At 37.2% G+C, this 18,619-nt stretch overlaps 1 protein-coding gene across 3 annotated transcripts; it reads left to right on the top strand.

The window, feature by feature from the left end:
* The first annotated feature begins 256 nt into the window (after positions 1–256).
* On the top strand, positions 257–9,000 carry LOC137828685 (ABC transporter C family member 4). 3 transcript variants are annotated; one of them, XM_068635362.2, is made up of 12 exons: positions 257–742; positions 875–3,059; positions 3,151–3,471; positions 3,731–3,817; positions 3,924–4,553; positions 4,711–4,875; positions 5,140–5,434; positions 7,146–7,360; positions 7,808–8,113; positions 8,230–8,293; positions 8,392–8,631; positions 8,710–9,000. In XM_068635362.2, the coding sequence occupies exons 2-12, from the start codon at positions 981–983 to the stop codon at positions 8,808–8,810; spliced, it is 4,503 nt and encodes a 1,500-aa protein (XP_068491463.1). In that variant the 5' UTR covers positions 257–742; positions 875–980; the 3' UTR covers positions 8,811–9,000. The 3 variants fall into 3 exon arrangements, with proteins under 3 accessions (XP_068491463.1, XP_068491461.1, XP_068491462.1); XM_068635360.2 differs by having other exon boundaries at positions 826–3,059; XM_068635361.2 differs by having other exon boundaries at positions 304–742; positions 867–3,059.
* The last annotated feature ends 9,619 nt before the right edge of the window (positions 9,001–18,619 follow it).

Below are 18,619 nucleotides of genomic sequence, written 5' to 3'. Positions count from 1 at the left end.
ATATATTTTGGTGGTCCGATAGCAGTCGATAGCGGGTGGCACGATAGGCCCAACACAAACACTTATTAGGATAGATTCGAAATGACTCTGATACCATATTACGAAAGTGAACTTTAAGTCTAACTCAATCCCATAAAACCGGCTCATAGGTTGAGGTTTGCACCCACTTATATACAATGAAAGACTTTAATTTCTAGTCGATGTGAAATCTCCATCATATATCGGTATAAAATCTGGTGAGTAGAATATTACATTCAAGTTGTGATTCTACTATTACATATTGCTGTTTATAGTCTTGCTACTGGTTATTCCATAGACAATTCTCTTTCTGCTTGTTGACTTGTCAAACCATCTTCTTGGACTTGACTTGTAACATCTGGGAACCTTGCACGCTGTTTCCTCATAATGACAGTGATTTTTTTTTTCATGTTGACCAAGCTGCCAAGTATTTTCTTTTATGAAAAAGTTAAAATCTTTCCATGAATGTCTATTTTTATTCCGGAGATCCCATAGTTAAGAAGATTACAAGAAATTGAAATTTGTTTTATTGTTGCAAAAACTGAGAAGGGAGCTTGCGAAACTGGTTTTTTTGTTTTCATTACGTATCCGTAGTAGAAACGTAAGCGTATCCTGTTTGAACACATCAATAGTCCCGAAGTCCAGAGCAACTTAGTGTTGCTCAGGACTACCTTTGCTTTTTTCTATCAGTTTTCTGGATTGAGGGTCGTTAAAACTCTTGAAGGTAAGCGTAGTTAGAGTTATATTTTGGAGTTTTTCTTTTACTTTCAAAGCGTTTTTACCGTACTTACTGTGGCGTATTATCAGTTTCCAGCCTGTCAAATATCGACTCATAAAAGGCAGCACAGTTTTTCAGGCTTTCTTGTTTCAGGGATGGAGGGAAAAAGAAGGTGGACGGGAATCCAGTTGTGAGGTTGGACTAAGTGTGACGAAGTTTCTTGTTGGAGTGGCTGCAAACAAACATGTCTTTTACAGCTTCAACATGGCTCACGTCCCTCTCGTGTTCATTCAATGAAACTCCAAATCTGCCTCACTGGCTGAGATTCATTTTCCTTTCTCCATGCCCTCAGAGGGTTCTTTTGTCTGGTGTTGACGTTCTACTTTTGTTGACCCTCTTTGTGTTTGCGCTTGTAAAGCTCTATTCTAGGTTCACTTCCAATGGCAACGCTAACTCACAACTTGATAAACCACTTATCAGAAACAACAGAGTTTCTGTTAGGACAACCGCATGGTTTAAGTTAACTCTAACTGCAACTGCTGTTTTGACAATATTGTACACGGTGGCTTGCATTCTAGTGTTTGTCAGTTCCACCAAGGAGCCCTGGAAGCAAACTGATGGGTTGTTTTGGTTACTTCAGGCCATAACACAACTAGTCCTTGTAGTCTTGATCATCCATGAGAAAAGATTTGAAGCCGTTGCTCACCCTTTGTCCCTCAGAATATACTGGATTGCCAATTTCATTGTGGTTTCTCTGTTCACTGCTTCCGGGATTATTCGTTTGGTCTCTGTGGGAGTGGAAGATGGGAAACACTTCAGCTTCATGGTTGATGACACGGTTTCTTTCATTTCTTTACCTTTGTCGCTTTTTCTGCTCTTTGTTGCGGTTAAAGGGTTCACCGGGATTGTGTCTGGCGAAGAAACACAACCCCTTGTTGATGAGGAATCAAAACTATATGAGAAGTCCTACGTTACTGGCTTTGCTTCAGCTTCTGCAATATCCAAGGCCTTTTGGATTTGGATAAACCCGTTGTTGAGCAAAGGGTACAAGTCACCTTTGAAGATTGATGAAATTCCATCCCTTTCATCTCAGCATAGAGCTGAGAGGATGTCCGTAATCTTTGAATCAAAGTGGCCTAAATCAGATGAGAGGTCGAAGCACCCGGTTCGAACAACGTTGCTTCGGTGTTTCTGGAAGGAGATAGCCTTCACAGCCTTCCTTGCTGTTGTTAGGCTATCTGTGATGTTCGTAGGGCCGGTTCTCATTCAAAGTTTTGTTGATTTTACAGCAGGAAAAAGTAGCTCTGTGTACGAAGGGTACTACCTCGTGTTGATTCTCCTGTGTGCCAAATTTGTAGAAGTTTTGACAACTCACCACTTCAACTTCAACTCTCAGAAGCTTGGGATGCTTATTAGATGTACCCTCATCACTTCTTTGTACAAGAAGGGGCTCAGGCTAACGGGTTCCGCGAGGCAGGATCATGGTGTTGGGCCTATTGTCAATTACATGGCTGTTGATGCTCAACAACTCTCTGATATGATGCTCCAGTTACATGCTGTGTGGATGATGCCATTTCAAGTTGGCATTGGTCTGTTTTTGCTGTACAATTGTCTGGGAGCCTCGGTGATTACGGCTATGGTTGGACTTCTTGGTGTCATTGCATTTGCTGTGGTGGCTACTAGAAAGAACAAGCGTTACCAGTTTAATTCCATGATGTGTCGTGATTCAAGGATGAAGGCAGTGAATGAGTTGCTTAATTACATGCGTGTCATCAAGTTCCAAGCATGGGAAGAGCATTTCAATGGGAGAATTTTGGATTTCCGCAAGTCTGAGTTTGACTGGCTTTCCAAGTTTATGAACTCAATCTGTAGCGTTATTATTGTGTTGTGGAGCACCCCATTGTTGATATCAACTGTCACGTTTGGTACCGCGCTCTTTCTTGGAGTTCGACTTGATGCAGGCACGGTTTTCACCACCACAACTGTCTTTAAGATCCTGCAGGAACCTATTCGGACCTTTCCTCAGAGTATGATATCTCTTTCACAAGCGCTAGTATCTCTTGGGAGGTTAGATAGGTACATGTCTAGCAGGGAATTGTTAGATGATTCGGTTGAGAGAGAGGAAGGGTGTGGTGGACGCACTGCTGTGCAGGTCAGAGACGGAACCTTTAGCTGGGATGATGATGGCCAGCTGCAAGACTTGAAAAATATTAATTTGGAGATTAATAAGGGGGAGCTTACAGCAATTGTTGGGACTGTGGGGTCGGGGAAATCTTCACTCCTTGCTTCAATTCTTGGTGAGATGCACAAAAATTCTGGGAAGGTATGTATTTTTTTTTGTTTAGAAATGAGGAGTTTGTTTTATTTACCATGCACTCACTATGTTCGGTTCTGATTATATGTTTTGGTGGCAGATTCAAGTTAGTGGGAGTATTGCTTATGTTGCACAAACATCTTGGATTCAAAATGGGACCATCGAGGAAAACATTCTCTTTGGCTTACCAATGAACAGGCAGAAGTACAATGAAGTGATCAGAGTTTGTAGCTTGGAGAAAGATTTGGAAATGATGGAGTACGGTGACCAGACAGAGATTGGAGAGCGTGGCATCAACCTAAGTGGGGGTCAGAAGCAGCGCATACAGCTTGCCAGGGCTGTATATCAAGATTCTGATATATATCTGCTTGATGATGTGTTCAGTGCTGTGGATGCACATACTGGCACTGAAATATTCAAGGTGATTAATCTAATATCTGTTACTGTTTCCTACTCCCAGCATTCTATAACTTAGACTAATTCATGTTTTCTGGACCATTGCCAAGTGCTAGTTTGTTGCTGCTACAAGTCAATTTTGTGAATCGTATAATAAAAAAAAAATGTGCTATTCAGTTTGTTGTTATTGATTTTTGGTGGTTTGAAATTAGCTCCTAGCCAAATGTTTTTGAGACAATATACTGAAAATGACGCCATATTTACAATAATATAATTTTATACAGGAATGTGTGAGGGGGTCTCTTAAAGGCAAGACCATTATTCTTGTAACACACCAAGTAGACTTCCTACATAATGTGGATCTTATAGTGGTAAGTCTTTTTTGTAATCCTTTAATGTTTTGTCCCATTCAATTTCCAATTTAACTTAGTGAGTGCGATTCTAAAGTTCTAATACACATGTTTGCTGGGTCAAAAGGTGATGAGGGATGGAACGATAGTACAATCAGGGAAGTACAGTGATCTACTTGCTTCTGGAATGGATTTTAGTGCTCTTGTTGCAGCACATGAGGCATCTATGGAACTAGTGGAGCAAGGTGCGGACGTGTCTGAGGAAAATATGAACCAACCAATGAAATCACCAAATACAGCTTCTAATAATGGACAGGCCAACGGTGAAAGCAATTCGCTTGACCAGCCCAAGTCAGAGAATGAAGGTTCTAAACTCATCAAAGAAGAGGAAAGAGAAACTGGGAAAGTTAGCTTTCGTATCTATAAACTCTACTGCACTGAGGCTTTTGGTTGGTGGGGCATTGGAGGAGTAATCTTTCTTTCTGTGTTGTGGCAAGCATCTATGATGGCGAGTGATTATTGGCTGGCTTATGAAACATCAGAAGAGCGTGCTCAGTTCTTCAATCCTTCTGTGTTTATTTCTATCTACGCAATTATTGCTGTAGTTTCAGTTTTTTTGATTGTGCTAAGATCCTACTCTGTCATGGTCCTCGGGTTAAAGACAGCACAGATTTTCTTCTCTCAAATTCTCCACAGCATCCTGCATGCTCCCATGTCTTTCTTTGACACTACTCCATCCGGGAGAATTCTAAGCAGAGTAAGAATTCGAAGCCTCAAGCATTCTAAAGAAAAAAATTAACTTCTCAGTGAATTAAAATTAGTTTATGCATAAAATAATTTGCAGACATTATTATATCATATTACTGTCACGTTCACATATGTATAACGAGTTGTATTTTCTTAAACTTTGACAGGCATCCACTGATCAGACCAATGTTGATGTCTTTATCCCCTTGTTCCTGAATTTTGTGGTAGCCATGTACATCACAGTGATCAGCATCTTCATAATCACGTGTCAAAATTCTTGGCCAACAGCCTTCTTGTTAATTCCTCTTGCTTGGTTAAACGTTTGGTACCGGGTATGTGTATGGTGTTTCTTTCTGTTCGTCCAAAGTATTGCTGTCATTTTACTATTTAAAGAATGAAGCGTCGAATGCATGTTAGATATCAATCAATGTGGATATTCTAAACTTTGTGCCTGGAAACAAAAGTAAATGTGCTTGCTATGAATGAGTTCTCAATGCAACTATTAAAGTAATTGAGTATTTCTCAGAGCTAAACACATGTCATGGAATATATGTTAACAATTGATGTGTTTGATTTTTCCATTTTTGGTTTTGCAGGGATATTTTCTTGCTTCATCTCGTGAGTTAACTCGTCTGGATTCAATTACAAAAGCGCCTGTCATTCACCATTTCTCTGAAAGCATTTCGGGGGTCATGACAATCCGCGCATTCAGAAAGCAGCAGGAGTTTTGCGTAGAAAACATTAAACGGGTGAATTCCAATTTGCGAATGGATTTCCACAACTTCAGTTCCAATGCGTGGTTGGGTTTCCGCTTAGAATTGCTTGGAAGCATAGTTTTTTGCTTCTCCGCCATGTTCATGATCATGTTACCCAGCAACATCATAAAGCCAGGTAAACAAACTCACTATAAAATGATTCGTACACAAGGTTAGATTCTAGAGCAAACGTGGAGTTACATAGAGGGAGTAGATGAAAGTGTTGTTGCTTTCCGTTTACTTGGAAACCGTGTAGTGGATTGGTTATACGTAAAATAAGGAAAATAACAACATCTCTGTCCGCATACGACAGAAACACATCCAACTAAATATATGAAGAAAACACCAGAAGTTACAACTTTTTTTAAAGAAAAAGAATTTGGCCGTCACCCTATCCCACTTCCATACCTGCTAAATTTGTATTTTAAGCTCAAATTATTTAGTCTATTTAGCAATCACAACATACCCTTCGAGCACGTCTCTAGCAGAATATTCTATTTGTGCAAAGTGTCTAAAAGGTAAGACAAAATATAGAGACAAGATGATTTCAAGATGGTGCTCCTTTGAATTTAAAACTCCTCTTTGCCTCAATAATTGAAGACATCTAATTTATTTCTTAAAGCTTTAAATTTAACTTTTGTTAAAATATATACGATTTGACTTTATCTTTTTCTTCCTTTACCTCCATTTCAAAACGAGTACATTAAATCAGGATTTGTCATCTCAAAAATTTGGAGCATTTCACCTTTGAACTCCATCATTAATTTTTCATTAGTGCCAAGTCTTTGGAGCCTATTTAAGACCATAGAAGGCGTTCTTTAGCTTGTAAACCTTGTCTTCTTGTCCCTTGATTTGAAATCCGTTTGGTTGCCTTCACAAATATCTCCTCTTACAAATAACCATTTAAAAATGCTGATTTTACATCTAAATGATAAATTTTTCAACCTTTGTGTGCATCCAAAGCAAGCACCATTCTGATTGTATCAAGGCATGCAACAAGAACAAATGTTTCTCAAAAATTTACTACAAACACTTAAGCATAACCTTTCACCACCAATCTAACATTGTGTTAATTTATAGAACCATTTGCATTTAGTTTAGTTCTATAAACCCATTTCACTCCTATGGATTGTGTGTTGAGTTCATCCACTAGCTCCTATGTGTCATTTTTTTTTCAATCATCTTTAGTTTTCCCTTCATATCATTAATCCAATTTTCATCATTTTCAACTTCTATAAATTCAGCAGGTTCAAAACAGCCACATTACATTTTTGATAAATATCAATAGAGATCTTGTCCTGTGATAAATTTCATCAACTTCATCATCAAAGAGTTGTGGATTCTGGAAGTTGCTTTCTTAGTAGTTCCTTCCAATTCTGTTGCTGATCTTTACATCTCTACTTAAAAGATTTTTTTCAATGTGGTTGGATTGGAAAATTCTATAAGCTTTAGACATGCTAGTGTATCTAATGAAAACTCCTAGTTGAGCCCTTTTTGTCAAGCTTTTTAACCGGTGGAACATAAGAAAAACAAACACTTTTTTTAAAGAAAACGAATTCCACCTGTTACCCAACAAAAAGAATTTGGCCGTCACCCTATCCCACTTCCATACCTTGCTAAGTTCAAATTATTTAGTCTATTTAGCAATCACAGCATACCCTTCCAACAAGTCTCTCCTTTGAATTATTATTCAACTATTGTTACATGCATTGTGTTTCGTAGTTACATTACATGTCGTACGTTACGTGTTGGACTAGAATATGTTGAAAAGCAAAGCAATGGTATTTATACTGCAGTCAAATTTGTATTGTGATAAACAAGTGATTGGGTTGTTGTGATTGATGCAGAGAATGTTGGTTTGTCGCTCTCATATGGGTTATCATTAAACTCCGTGATGTTCTGGGCCATATACATGAGCTGTTTCATTGAAAACAAATTGGTATCTGTTGAGAGGATCAAACAGTTCACAAATATTCCATCGGAAGCAACATGGAGAAATAAGGATCGCGTGCCTCCTGCAAATTGGCCCGGTCAAGGCAATGTTGATATCAAAGACTTGCAGGTATCTACAATAAAACCAAATTCATTCTGATTATTTCATGTGGTAAAATTATTTATGCATTACAGTTGCAATGATAAGTTTAACTAAAAGTATCTGGAAATGACATAATGATTATAAAGGTATTTATTTTGTCTCATTTAAAAGTTTATCCAGAGTGAACTTTACTGATACTTCTATGAATCTGCTAAAGCCTAGAATGTAAAAAATAGAGGCGTTCGTATATTTAAAGCTTAATAGATATTTGCAAAACAAGTTATTGGTGTAAAAGTCTATGTAACATTGCAACTATCCTTGACAATAGTCACAGTGATGTATTTTGCATTATCTATGTATGCTTTGAGCCAAATGATGTTGAACAATTCTTGAATAATCTGATATTGTTATTGTAATATGCTTTGAGCAACAAATTATTTCCTTAAGGTAATCACTTAAACTTGTGGGAAACAGGTCAGATATCGTCCAAACACCCCTTTGGTTCTTAAAGGCATTACCTTAAGCATCAATGGAGGAGAAAAAGTTGGTGTTGTTGGTCGAACAGGAAGTGGAAAATCAACTTTGATTCAAGTTTTCTTCAGGCTGGTGGAACCTACAGGAGGAAAAATAATCATTGACGGCATTGACATATCTATCTTGGGACTTCATGATCTTAGATCACGGTTTGGTATCATCCCTCAAGAGCCTGTTCTTTTTGAAGGAACAGTTAGAAGTAACATTGATCCGACTGGACAATATACAGACGAAGAGATATGGAAGGTAAAAATAAAAATACCCTCAAACCCATTTAATTTTATGCTTTGCTTAATTGATTTAATAGATAAAGTTTGTGCCATCGTTAGCCTACTCTCATCACTTCTTATTTACTGTTGCAGAGTTTGGAACGTTGTCAACTAAAAGAAACAGTGGCTTCCAAGCCTGAGAAGCTTGACTCTTCAGGTTTTAAACATTCCTACGCCAGTTTCATTAAGCTATTTCTTTTTCACTTGCATACCATTTTTTCCCCTTACTAATGACAATGCTACTTGACTTTATAGTGGTTGATAATGGAGATAACTGGAGTGTGGGGCAGAGGCAGTTGCTTTGTTTGGGAAGGGTTATGCTTAAGCAAAGTAGATTGTTGTTTATGGATGAGGCAACAGCTTCTGTTGATTCTCAAACCGATGCTGTGATTCAAAAGATCATCCGAGAGGACTTTGCAGCACGTACCATCATCAGCATTGCTCATAGAATACCAACAGTAATGGACTGTGATAGAATTCTAGTTGTAGATGCAGGTATGATACATATTCTCATGTTTCTTCTCTTATCTACACTATTTGTAGGCTAAGTTATGCTTATTTTTGCATTAATAGGGAAGGCAAAAGAATTTGACTCACCAGCCAACTTGCTCCAAAGGCCATCACTCTTTGTGGCTTTAGTTCAAGAGTATGCCAATCGCTCAAGTGGCCTATAAGAAACTTTCAATGGTCACTGCTACAAGACAATAGCAGAAAACCATACATAGCCGAAGCCTATTAATTTTGATTGATATTCCTATCTATGTGAAAGAACAGAAGGCATTTGCCGTGGACGTAGAAAACAAAGTGTTGATACACAATTACCGTCTCGAATAATTTATATTATGACAAGTGGAGTTGCCTAAAGTAGATCTAATGTTGTATACAACCATTGTAGCAGTGTCTATAATAATAAATACACAAATAAAGCGGGAGTGTAATGAGAAACATGGTTTAAAGCATAGTTTACATACATAAGTACAACTATTATATAAATATTCAGTGATAATGTGAAAATAGAATGATCATTTATAACACTCAAATTTCAAAGGTCCACTACACGATAAATACCTATAGTATTTCTTCATTGGTGTATTACTCAACATTCTCTACATAAAGCTAGATTAAAAAGAGATATATTAAGGAATTAATATATCTCTAAGACAGTGTGATTGGGTTAAGACTGTATGTTGTTATATTATTACAAATAAAATGAATTCATTTTATAAGTTTATCATACATGTGAGTATCGTACCTTAACGTAAGGAGAATATGACATTTTTGTGCTTTTCAGAAATTGAGTTCTTAAAATCAAGCTCTGAGTTTACTTAAGCAAATGTGATTACATGATTGAGAACTAAATTTTGGATGTGTAAAACATGATCATTGTTTTACTGACTTTTATGGGTTCTTAGCCATGCTTAGTCACGATCTAATACTGTTTCCATCTTATACAGTTTGTATAAGGAACTGATTTAACCAATCTATCTATTGATTTAACCAAAATATCAAACCTTGTTAAACAATGTATTATATTTCTAGTAAACATGAAGTTTTCAACTTTCACTGGCACATACAAGCATGACCTTTGGATTACTTTCATGTGTCAACCTCAACCCATGACTCTCCAATAATACTTAGTTTAACTAAGATTTAACCTTACTATACCAAATCTAATTACATGATTGAACACTAAATTTTGGATGTGTAAAACACGACCTTTGTTTTACTAACTTCTAAGGATCCTTGGTCATGTCCAATCATGCTTTTATATTGTTCTCATCTGAAACCATTAGTAGTATCATAGTGAACTAGTTTCACCAACCTCTCTATTGAGTTAACAAAAATCTTCAACCTTGTTAACAAATATTTTCTATTTTTGATAAACATAATTGTTTATAATTGAATCATTATTCTTTGGCACACACATACACGACCTTTGCATTATTGTCATATGTCAATTCAACTCATGTGACTCTCTAATCCCAGTTTAACCAATGACTGAGCTTACTTAACCAAATGTTATTACATGATTAAGAACTAAAATTTGGACGCTTAAAACATAACATTTGCTTTACTAACCTTTATGGGTCCTTAGCCATGTCTAGTCATGTTCTTATATCGTTCTCATATGATACAATTCGTAGTGTCATAAGCTTAACCAACCAGTATACTGATTTAATCACAATCTTCAACAATGTTAACCAATGTATTCTATTTCTGATAAACATGAAGTTTTCTACTTTCACCATTCTTCCTGGACACATACAAGCATGACCTTTGCATTAGTACCATGTGTCAATCCCAACCTATGTGGCTCCCCAATACCAGTTTAACCAAACTCTGACCTTACTACATCAAATCTAATTACAAGATTGAGCCATAAATTTTGGGCATGTAAAACATGACCTTTGCTTTACTGACATCTGAAAATTCTTAGCCATGCCTAACTATGCTCTGATATTGTTCCCATCTAACAATTTCCAATATCATAGAAAATTGGTTTAACCAACCTCTCTACTAAGTTAACCAAAATCTTCAACCTTGTTAACCAATATTTTATATTTTTGATAAACATGAAGTTTTCTTCTTGAACCATTCTCGAACCTATATGGCTCTAAGCTTACTTAACCAAATCTAGTTACATGATCGAGCACTAAATCTTGGACGTGTAAAACATGACATTTGCTTTATTGACTTCCTTGGGTCATTAGCCATGCCTAGTTATGATCTTATATTGTTCCAATTTTATATAATTTGTAGTATCATAGTTGTACCGGTACGAGGAGAGGTCGGGAACCACCCGACTGCCCGATGCCGTGTCAGCCTGACCGAGACCAAGGGAACCTAGCCAAAACCTTAGAAGACTTGGCCGACCGGCCGGTGGCCGAAACCTTTGGAGACTTGGCCGGATGGCCGAGACCCCTTGAAGACTTAGCCGAGCAACCGAGACCGTTGAAGACTCAACTGAGACGGCCGAAGGACACGAGTATTTGGCCAATGGCCGGCCCTCACCATGAGGATTTGGCCGATGGCCGAACCCCATTACAATTAACGCTCAAACCGAGATCAGTGAAGCTAATCCATCATCAAGGATTAGGTAATGCAACCCTAAGCGGTATCCACCTCGATAAACGGGCCCAACAAGGTAGGCCCACTAGAATAATATAAATAGCACGCATTTCAAGGAGTAAGGTATGTCATTATTACTGTTCACCTACCTGAGAGCTAACCACCCGCTTTACTGACTTGAGCGTCGGAGTGCCTTCGCAGGTACCCCCACCATCCGGTGTTCACCCGACGACCGAGTCCCGAGTGCCGAAAGATAAGCAGAAGGAAGAGAAGGATCCCAATTCATCACTCAGCCACCTGCCCGACCGAAGGAAGGAGAAGAAGACTTCAACAGTTCTCTAGGTCCCATCTCCCTAGCAGGAACAATAGTGACTTTCTAAAAGAAACCTCTCAATTGATTTAACCAAGAGCTCAACCTTGTTAACCATATTTTATTTATTTATTATAAACATAAAGTTTTCTACTTTCACCATTCTTTTTTGGCACATACACGCAAGACCTTTGCATTATTGTCATGTCAACCCTAACCCATTTGGTTCTCCAATACTAGTTAACCAAACTCTAAGCTTACTTAACCAAATATATAATTGACCACTAAATTTTGGACATGTAAAACATGAGCTTTTTTAATGACCACTATAAGAAAACTTGTAAGTAGCTGCAAAAAAAAGCGACGGCGAAGTAAGGAACACTAGTAGCGTCCCCAAGCCCTACACAACTGAGACACAAAAGTAAATATTAATTACAGTGTGAGCCAAGAAATTCTAAACCCCCGCTAAAATCATACAAAAACAAATATAATAATAAATTAGTATCCCCAAAAGGAACACAAGTTATGTATTTGTTAAAATAAAAAATAAAAGTGTAGATTTAGCCTACACTATAATTTTTTAAAATTTTAAAATTATATTTTATTTGGATTAGTGTCGCATAACCAACACAATATTAAAGTGCACATTTCTATAGGTATAAGGAACAATAACTTATTTAATGTGAATTTTATTTAAAAAAAGGCGCGGTGCGATAAAACGAATCAACTAATTTTGTGTTCTCTTGTGCGGATGTTCATCTCTCATTTTCCATCTTTGTTCTCTTGTGCGCGATTTCATTTTCATCTCTCGTTTTTCATCTCCGTTCTCAAAATTCTTCATCTCTCGTTCTTCATTCTCATGTGTGCTAAATTTAGGATTCCTGCATTGAGTTTAAAGTTCTTCTCCCATGCATTCTTCTCTGTTAAGGGTACCCATGTGTTACCCTGTGTATAAATTGCTTTTTTATCAACACACAGTAATACATATCAGTTTATATAAGAACCTTTCCTTGCCTCTCTCTCATCATAATAACATGGTATCATGAGCTAGAGAGTTTTTTTTTTCGTTTTTCTTTCTTGGCTTCCGCTCCTTCTTTTTTTTTTTTCTTCTTCTACATCATCATCTTCGTCCACCCAGGTTCTCTCCACCAAGAATTCCTCATTCGTCTCCCTACATCACCTTACTACTCCTATTCCGCTCAAACTGGATGACAAAAATTTTCTGTTGTGGAAACAACAGGTTCTGGCCACTGTTGATGGGTTGTCGCTTTCCTCATTTCTTGACGGAAGTAACGTTCCTCCGCACTGTCTTTCTGCTGCTGATGGCACCCTCAGTCACAATCTTGCATTCATCTCTTACAAGCAACAAGATAATTTGTTGGTTGCATGGCTTTTGGCGTCCATGACCACTCTAATTTTAATCCAAATGGTGGGTCTTACCTCTGCAACACAGACCTGGAAGATGCTAAACACGTATTTTTCTTCTCATACTCGAGCCCAGATCAAGAAATTGAAACTCCTTTTAAAGAATCCAAAGAAAGATCGTTCTATCTCCGCATACGTTTTGGATATCAAACGTATGGTGGATGCGCTGGTTGCATTTGGTGCCCCTATATTTGTTGAAGATCACATTGAAACCATTCTTGATGGTCTTCCTCCTGATTTTGATCCCTTTGTTGCTTCCATTCTGTCTAGAACTGATCCTTACAAAAGTTAAAGAGATTGAAGCTCTGCTTCTGGTACAAGAAGAACGTCATGACCGCCATCATCAAATCGGTCCTCTCAGTTTTCCTGCAATTGCCGCTCTCACAACTTGGACGCCTTCGAATCCCACCAATGACAAAGTCGATCTCAAGTTCCATAGCAATCGTGGTGGTCGTGGGTTTTCTCGCTCTCAAAGTTTCGCACGTGGTTCTCGCATCTCCTGTTCTCAAGCCCGTGGTTCTTGGACCTCTTCCAAACCAACGTGTCAAGTTTGTGGCAAATATGGTTATGCTGCTCTCCAGTGCTGGCAATGGTATGACCACAAACCCAATCCACCTCCTCGTGCTAATTTTTCTCAGTTTTCGATCTCAGACACTGAACCCAACGATGCGTCTCTTCTGGGCATTCATTCCACTACAGAGAATCCGCTTTGGTACCCAGACAGTGGTGCTACACATCATGTAACGAAAGATCCCATTGTCTAGTCAACCAAGCAACCTTACCAAGGCACTAAAACTGTTAAAATGGGTAATGGCTCAGGTTTGTTTATTGCTAATACTGGATCTGCAATTTTTTGTTCTTCCCTCACGGATAAACCCTTACTGTTGCGCACTCTATTACATGTTCCGCTAATAACCAAGAACTTACTTAGTGTTTCTCAGTTTGCTCGTGACAATCATGTGTATTTTCAATTCCATGATAACCATTGTTGATCAGGCTACGAACAAAGTTCTTCTTCGCGGCATTCTTAAGGATGGTCTCTACACTTTTCCAACCATGCACACTCCTCATATGTCCACTGTTTTTCATACTTCATTTGTAGATAATAAAATCACAACCAATGTTTGGCATGAACGCTTTGGTCACTGTCATTCTGGCACATTAAAACAAATTTTACAGAATTGTAATATACGTTGTTCCTCTGATATCAAATTTTGCTTTGCTTGTATGCTTGGTAAAAATAAACAGCTTCCTTTTACTTCTTCTGCTACCATTTACTCTCGTCCGTTGGAACTTGTGTTTGTTGATGTAAGGGGACCTGCTCCTATACTTGCTTCAAATGGTGCAAGGTATTACATCTCTTTTCTTGATGCTTACACAAAATATACATGGATATACGTTTGATAGTTGTTGTTTTGCTGTCAAATTAATATGATTCTAATGTAGACTTGTCTAACACCAGAGAGATGATAGTATAATTGTGGTCAAATGACCCCAAGTCATCTCCCAACGAATCCAATAGTAAAATCAGTAAATCAGTGTTTAAAATCTTTCTGCAAGCAATAAAGGTTAACAATAAAAATAATAAAAAGGGGGTTAAGATAGTTATGCAGAAAATATAAAAGAGATTGAAATAACAAATAAAAAGCGGTTGATCCCAGTTCTTCCACCATTGAATTCTTCACAGGTTCTCTAAAGATTAATCTTTTCTCAATCCTCCAACCGAGTTAAACCAGATTGAACATGCGCCGATCTAATTCAACTGAAACTCACCAGTAAAACATGCGTCTACTGGTTTAATCAATACCCACTTTGTTCCATGTGTATACTCCATGGGAATGCTTACCTCCTCTCTCTTGAATCATGCGCCCAAGAAATTAATTAGAACGATGCGAACTAATTAAGAAACCAAAGTTTAAGACAAGGAAGACTCTCAATCATGCGTTCAAGTACAACCTCTCACAAAAACTAGTTTTCCAAGAGATTAGACAATAAAAACAACTGTTATAGAGAATTAAAAACTGAAACTTTTATTGAACAAAACTCTAGAACTCAATGGGAAATTACAAAAGAATCAACCAAAAAGGTTTAGCCTTCCATGCGGAGGCAAAACAAAAGAATTACTATGAAGAAAATAAACTAAGAAAACCCTACGAAGCTCCCCCATTTTCTCCTTGATGCTTTTGTCCTTTTATATAGGCTTTTCTGCTCCAAGGATCTTGAGAGAATATTGTAGTTTATATTTTGTTAACCGTTTCCAAGTTTCCATCTTTCCAGAATTCTTGTATTTTGCAGAAGATTTGCTTCCAATTCTGTTTCTGAGATATTGTATATTTTATTTTCTCTTTCTTCTCCTCAAAATTTGTTTCCTGTTTTGGTTCAAAAAGCAACTTGGACTTTTGCATATTTTGCCCATTCACAAAGGTAGAAGCTTCCTCCGGATAATTTACTCTAAAAACACAAAATTAACAATAATAATAGTTAAGGCCCAAATAAACACAATTATAAGAATATTAATTAAAACAATGGATTTATTTATTATTATAGTCCAATAATCTATGAATAAGGCTAGTGAGTGTGAATAAATATATGCTCATTAAATACCCTCACACTTATCCTTTTGCACTCCCGGGCAAAACACTCTAAGGTTTAAAAAGAACAGTGCAAATAACAAATAGAAAATTCTAAGAATTCATAATGAAAGACATGATATAATTTCAAGAAATCAAGGAATCAAGAATGTGAATGGAAATTCCTATATTTTAATATACAAGCAGGCAATTGAAATCGAAGGTTGAATCAAAATTGACAAAACTTCACTGGACACTCTCCTACTCTCAAGTGTTTAGGGTTTGTATTTACACTCAGCACCCATGCAGACAAACACTACCATATGCTTAGCAAGACTCTAATATTCACAACAATCCAAAAAAATGCAATCAAAGATTAAGAGGACTTCATAAAGGATGTAATGAGGCTAAGGTAAAGGTAGGTAAAATGGGGAAATTAGGCTTAAAAACCATAGAATAACAAAGGAGCAATGGGGAATAGGTCTAAAAACAAGTGTAAGTATTATGACAATTCAACTCCTCTTTTTATTTCAAGATATAATTTTTTTTCATATAGTAGACAGTCAATCCAGTGTATTAGAGGATCCACTCTTATTTTCTTTATTTTGCTTTGTTTTTCTTTTTCTTGTTGTATACCTTTTTTTCTATCCATTTTTTTTCTTTTTTTCTTCTTTAAAATTGAAGAGGTAAACTATGAAAATGAGATACACCCCCACACTTATTATTCAGAAACCTATTCCCAAATAATTTCAAAGCTCCTTTATCTTCTAAGGTAGGGACAAACATGGTTTTTCTGTTTTGAGGCTTGTAATGAGGGTTAAAAATAAGAAAAAGGCTATAGGCTCAAGGGGCTAACAAATGGATTATCATAAAGGTAGGCTAATATGGCTAGTGGGTTAATTTAAACAAAGAATGCCTCTATCATATCAGTTCATGCACGTAAATCACAGTTGTAAAACAAAGAATCAAGCTAAGTTCTAGAGTATAAGCAAACATGAGTGAAAACACACTAAAAAGAAGTATTAAATGATATATCAATTAAGGCTCAAAACTCACTAGGGACATTCTATCAAAAGATTCAACCCAAAATTTCTCATAACCAACTTATTTATCAATTTTTAAGAAAATCCAAACAACAAAGATCAAGAAACCAAGATTTTTAAGAATTATAAAACATGTCAACCATTAGACATCCTAAAAAACTTATTTATTTTAACGGAAAAAAGAAATTCAAATAAATAAAAGAAAAACAAAAAATACAAAAGATAAATCCTAAACTATGATTCTCGTCCCCCACACTATCACACATTTTCCGCAATGTAAAATCAATAAATAAATGTGTACGATAAAAGTGTGAGAAGAAGTACTCCCTCATTCAGCTTGAGGGAAGTGGTAGTTGCCACTGTTTCAACCATCCCCTCTACAGTACAAGCCAAGACTCTTCATCCACAGTGGTGTAGAAACACTATCAGCTGGAGCGTTGGACCAAAGCATGCAGTACCCTAGTAAACTATGTAACAAACCTATTATGATGTAGAAGCCTTGAAATAGTTGATGAAACTAGGGTAGGTCTGGAGGGCGTGTGAAATGGTACAGTTTCTTCCATGGATGGATGATGGTATTGTCCAGAGTATATGTGGAAGATGTAAATTTATTCAATGTAGACAATCTAATATGGTTAACTGTTTGGGAATCGTCTAAGGGTGGTGATCTAAGGCTAGACAGTCTAGCTAGGGTAGACGGTCTAGTTGGGGTGGGAGATGGAATGAAATGTAAGTTAGGAGGTGGTGGTGGCTGGTAAAGGTTGCTTTCAAACGTTCCAATTATGGTAGAAGGTGTAGCAAGTGGAGATGATGGAATGAGCGATATGGGCTTCACCTTAAATAGTGGAGGTTGTACTCTTTGAAGCTTTAAGGATGGAAGAATAATATCATCTTCTTCTCCACTAGCAGTGTCTACTTGAATGATGGGTAACATCTGCTCTTCCTCTTCTTGTATTACTTCCAAAACTATGTCAGAGCCATCTGCTAGTGTGCAATCTTTTTCAGTAGATTCGGCAAGTATATCCTCTTCTTGTATTACCTCCAAAACTATGTCAGAGCCATCTGCTAGTGTGCAATCTTTTTCAGTAGATTCAGCAAGTATAGCAACATCAACAACTTCTCTATCAAGACCTGTATCACAAGAGTTAGTGCATTCTAAGAAATCATATATCTCATCATCTGTACATTTAATTGGATTGGAGAAGTTAAAATCTCTTAGAAACTCAGACACATTTTCATCCTCAGTGTTTATGTGATGCACTAAATGATCTTCACATGTCACAACTTTTAATCCCTCATGATTTAACAATGATTTCTCCTCCATCAGTAGAGGTTGGACAGTAGCATTCAATGGTGTAGCAATATTAGGTTCAACCAGCTCAGCTTCATGCAAATCATTCGGATTAACTTTAAAAACAGTTGATATGCCCCACTTCTTTTCGAGAGTGTCTATGGCAGAGGTAGGTGCTTCAAGGTTAGACATTCCATCAGTGCCTGGATCAAGAGTTATATCTGGATCATGAGGTGATTTCATCTCTTGAACATAATCTGCAATCTCTCCAATCATTTGAACAATTTTCTCTCTTCTTGCTACAACACCAACCTCCTTTTGCATTAGAATTTTTTTAGCCTCCCATTCTTGATCATATTTCATGTTCATCTCCTCCATTCGCCTCACCAACTCCTCTAAAGTTGGTTCTTCCTTTTGAATTGCAATTTTGCTAGCCGCCCATTTTTGATCATATTTCATGTTGATCTCCTTCATTTGCCTTGGTTCTTCCTTTTGAATTGGATATTTTTCAGCCGCCCATTCTTGAAATTTTGTGTTAATGTCTGTCATTTTCCTCATCAACTCCTCTAAAGTTGGTTCTTCAAGATTACGAGGACTATTATCAGTTTGCACAAATGGTTGAAAAGATGGTTGCCTTTCATCAAAATAGTTTTGCTAATAATATGGTTTTTGTTGAGGTTGCTCATAAGACTGTTGACAATATGGTTTTTGTTGAGGTTCACATTGCTGCAGAGGTTGTTCATATTGCTGATAATATGAATTATAATGTTGAGGT

This window comes from Phaseolus vulgaris, chromosome 7, assembly GCF_051622355.1.
Source record: "Phaseolus vulgaris cultivar YP4 chromosome 7, ASM5162235v1, whole genome shotgun sequence".
Classification (NCBI taxonomy): Eukaryota; Viridiplantae; Streptophyta; class Magnoliopsida; order Fabales; family Fabaceae; genus Phaseolus; species Phaseolus vulgaris.
This window is presented reverse-complemented; position numbering and strand designations above follow the sequence as displayed.

What these genes read in the sequence shown, in the direction of transcription:
- LOC137828685 (XM_068635362.2), top strand. Translation starts at nt 981, where the DNA reads ATGTCTTTTACAGCTTCAACATGGCTCACGTCCCTCTCGTGTTCATTC. An exon ending in GGTTAAACGTTTGGTACCGG is followed by an intron (nt 4,876 to 5,139) that starts GTATGTGTATGG and finishes TTGGTTTTGCAG; the next exon opens with GGATATTTTCTTGCTTCATC. An exon ending in TTGATATCAAAGACTTGCAG is followed by an intron (nt 7,361 to 7,807) that starts GTATCTACAATA and finishes TGTGGGAAACAG; the next exon opens with GTCAGATATCGTCCAAACAC.